The sequence below is a fragment of the Paramacrobiotus metropolitanus genome, unplaced genomic scaffold (assembly GCF_019649055.1).
Source record: "Paramacrobiotus metropolitanus isolate TYO unplaced genomic scaffold, Prichtersi_v1.0 Parri_scaffold0000003, whole genome shotgun sequence".
NCBI lineage: Eukaryota > Metazoa > Tardigrada > Eutardigrada > Parachela > Macrobiotidae > Paramacrobiotus > Paramacrobiotus metropolitanus.
The window spans coordinates 662,447-664,422 of NW_026570223.1; the positions used below are offsets into that span (position 1 = coordinate 662,447).

At 45.2% G+C, this 1,976-nt stretch overlaps 1 protein-coding gene across 1 annotated transcript; it reads left to right on the forward strand.

Moving 5' to 3' along the window:
• The first annotated feature begins 604 nt into the window (after nt 1-604).
• Nucleotides 605-1,192, forward strand: LOC129593089 (baculoviral IAP repeat-containing protein 3-like). Its single transcript, XM_055489282.1, has one exon. The coding sequence runs from the start codon at nt 605-607 to the stop codon at nt 1,190-1,192; it is 588 nt and encodes a 195-aa protein (XP_055345257.1).
• Nucleotides 1,193-1,976: the final 784 nt, after the last annotated feature.

Below are 1,976 nucleotides of genomic sequence, written 5' to 3' on the forward strand. Positions count from 1 at the left end.
GGTCGGGTAGCATGGCTTGGAGATTAGACATTTCGACTTTCACTGCATTTGCAAAAATCTGTAACTGTCGTGATTACAGGCGTGGCCTTAAATGATTGCAAAAACAGAAAAAAGCAAAATGCAACTGAAAGCTGACTTAAAGCCTGAGTGCTCAGCGCTAAAATTTGCAGTATTGTTTCTTGATACTTTTTGCAATGGAATCATTTGGCACATCTGCTTATAGTTCCGTGGAAAGTCGCGTACAAACGTTCCCTGCTGAAAAGTTTACTTTACGTATTCGAACTCCACGTCGTTTAGCCGAATGTGGATACATTTTTGTTCCTTCGGAAGGTTACTTTCTCGCTGAGTGTTTTTGTTGTGGTCATCAACTGACACACTGTGATAGTGATACCGACTTTTGGGCGGCTCACGCTACGTATAACCCTGACTGTCGCTACTTGCAAGCACTGCGACCGGCTTTTGCGCAGAAATTTCGAGACGTAAATAAGTACTGGCAGGATTACTGAGGTAAATTCGTTGTTTTTTTTTTAACAGTACACGTATCGCCTGCCCATAAGACATAAGCTCTAACAAAATTGATGTTTTCGTGTGTTTCGTAGATTAAATGGCTCCGTACAACAAACGGATGGCGCATTATCTAGCCCGCCTTAACAGCTTCAACCATGTCAAGCAATGGCAGTTCACCACTCAAACGAAAGAAGAGATGGCTGCATCTGGATTCTCCTATACGTGGTCGAACCTTATACACTGCTATCAGTGCGGACTTGGATTGAGGGATTTACTGCCGTACGAAAACGTAGATGTGCACCATGCTCGCTACCGCCCTCGGTGTCCAGTCATTGTGAGTCGAATCGGTTTGGATGCTATCGACCAGATCCGCCAGCTCCAGGAAAGCGCTTACGCATCAAGCTACCGCGTTCGGGATCTGTGGGACCGGGAAGGACCCAGCAATGGTAATATATGTTTCTGTTGCGACGACGACGCTTTACGACCCCCTAAAGTTATGAAGACACCGGAAGAGCGCTTGTCTTCATATCCAACAGAGTGGAAATCCCATATTGTCCACCCAGTGCGACTGGCTGCAGCAGGATTTCAATGGAACGGAGGGGACACGGCTGGGTGTGTTTACTGCGGACTGATAGTAAGCAGCTGGAAAAAGGCGACGATCCCGAAGAAGTTCACCGTACTCTAAAGCCTGAGTGTAAAAGCTTGTGCTGTTTGTATTAAAGCGGGTTTGTAGCTTTTGACATAAGTTTTCCACCACCATGTATTGTGTGTTAAAAGAACTTCCGCGCTTCCAAGCGCCGTTTGGTATGTGTGTATGTGGGCCAACCATGTCGGGCAAAACGCAGTTCGTGTTATCTTTAATTAAAGACCGAGAGCTGTTGATTAGTCCACCTCCGCATCGAATAGTTTACTGCTATGGTGAATGGCAAAATGTTTTTGATGATCTACAAGCGTCTGTTGAATTCATTAAGGGCATTGAAACAGTTCTGGAGTCTCCTAATTTTTTCGACACTAATCAACAAACACTTTTAATAATCGATGACTTGGCTAGCGACATATGCAAAGACGTGCGCTGCTCAAATTTATTTACGCGCGGCATCCATCATAAGAAGGTTTCCGTTGTGTTATTGCTTCAAAACCTGTACAAACAGGGAAAGTCAATGAGGGATATTACGTTGAACTCTCAGTACCTTGTTTTGTTTAAGAGCGTGCGTGACGTTAATCAGATCAACCTACTTGCTCGGCAAACCGGACTCAGTCAGCTGCCAGACGCGTACCGCAAAGTCACTTCTGTGCCTTTTGAACCGCTCATTATTGATATGAGATCAACGTGCCCGGACTATTTAAGGGTGAGATCACACGCACTTCCCGAACAATCGGCGCGAATTTATGTTAAAGCTAATTGCAACGATATCCCCCAACCATGTCGGAACGAGTCAAAGCCCTCGCCCCTTTTGTGATTACTTTGA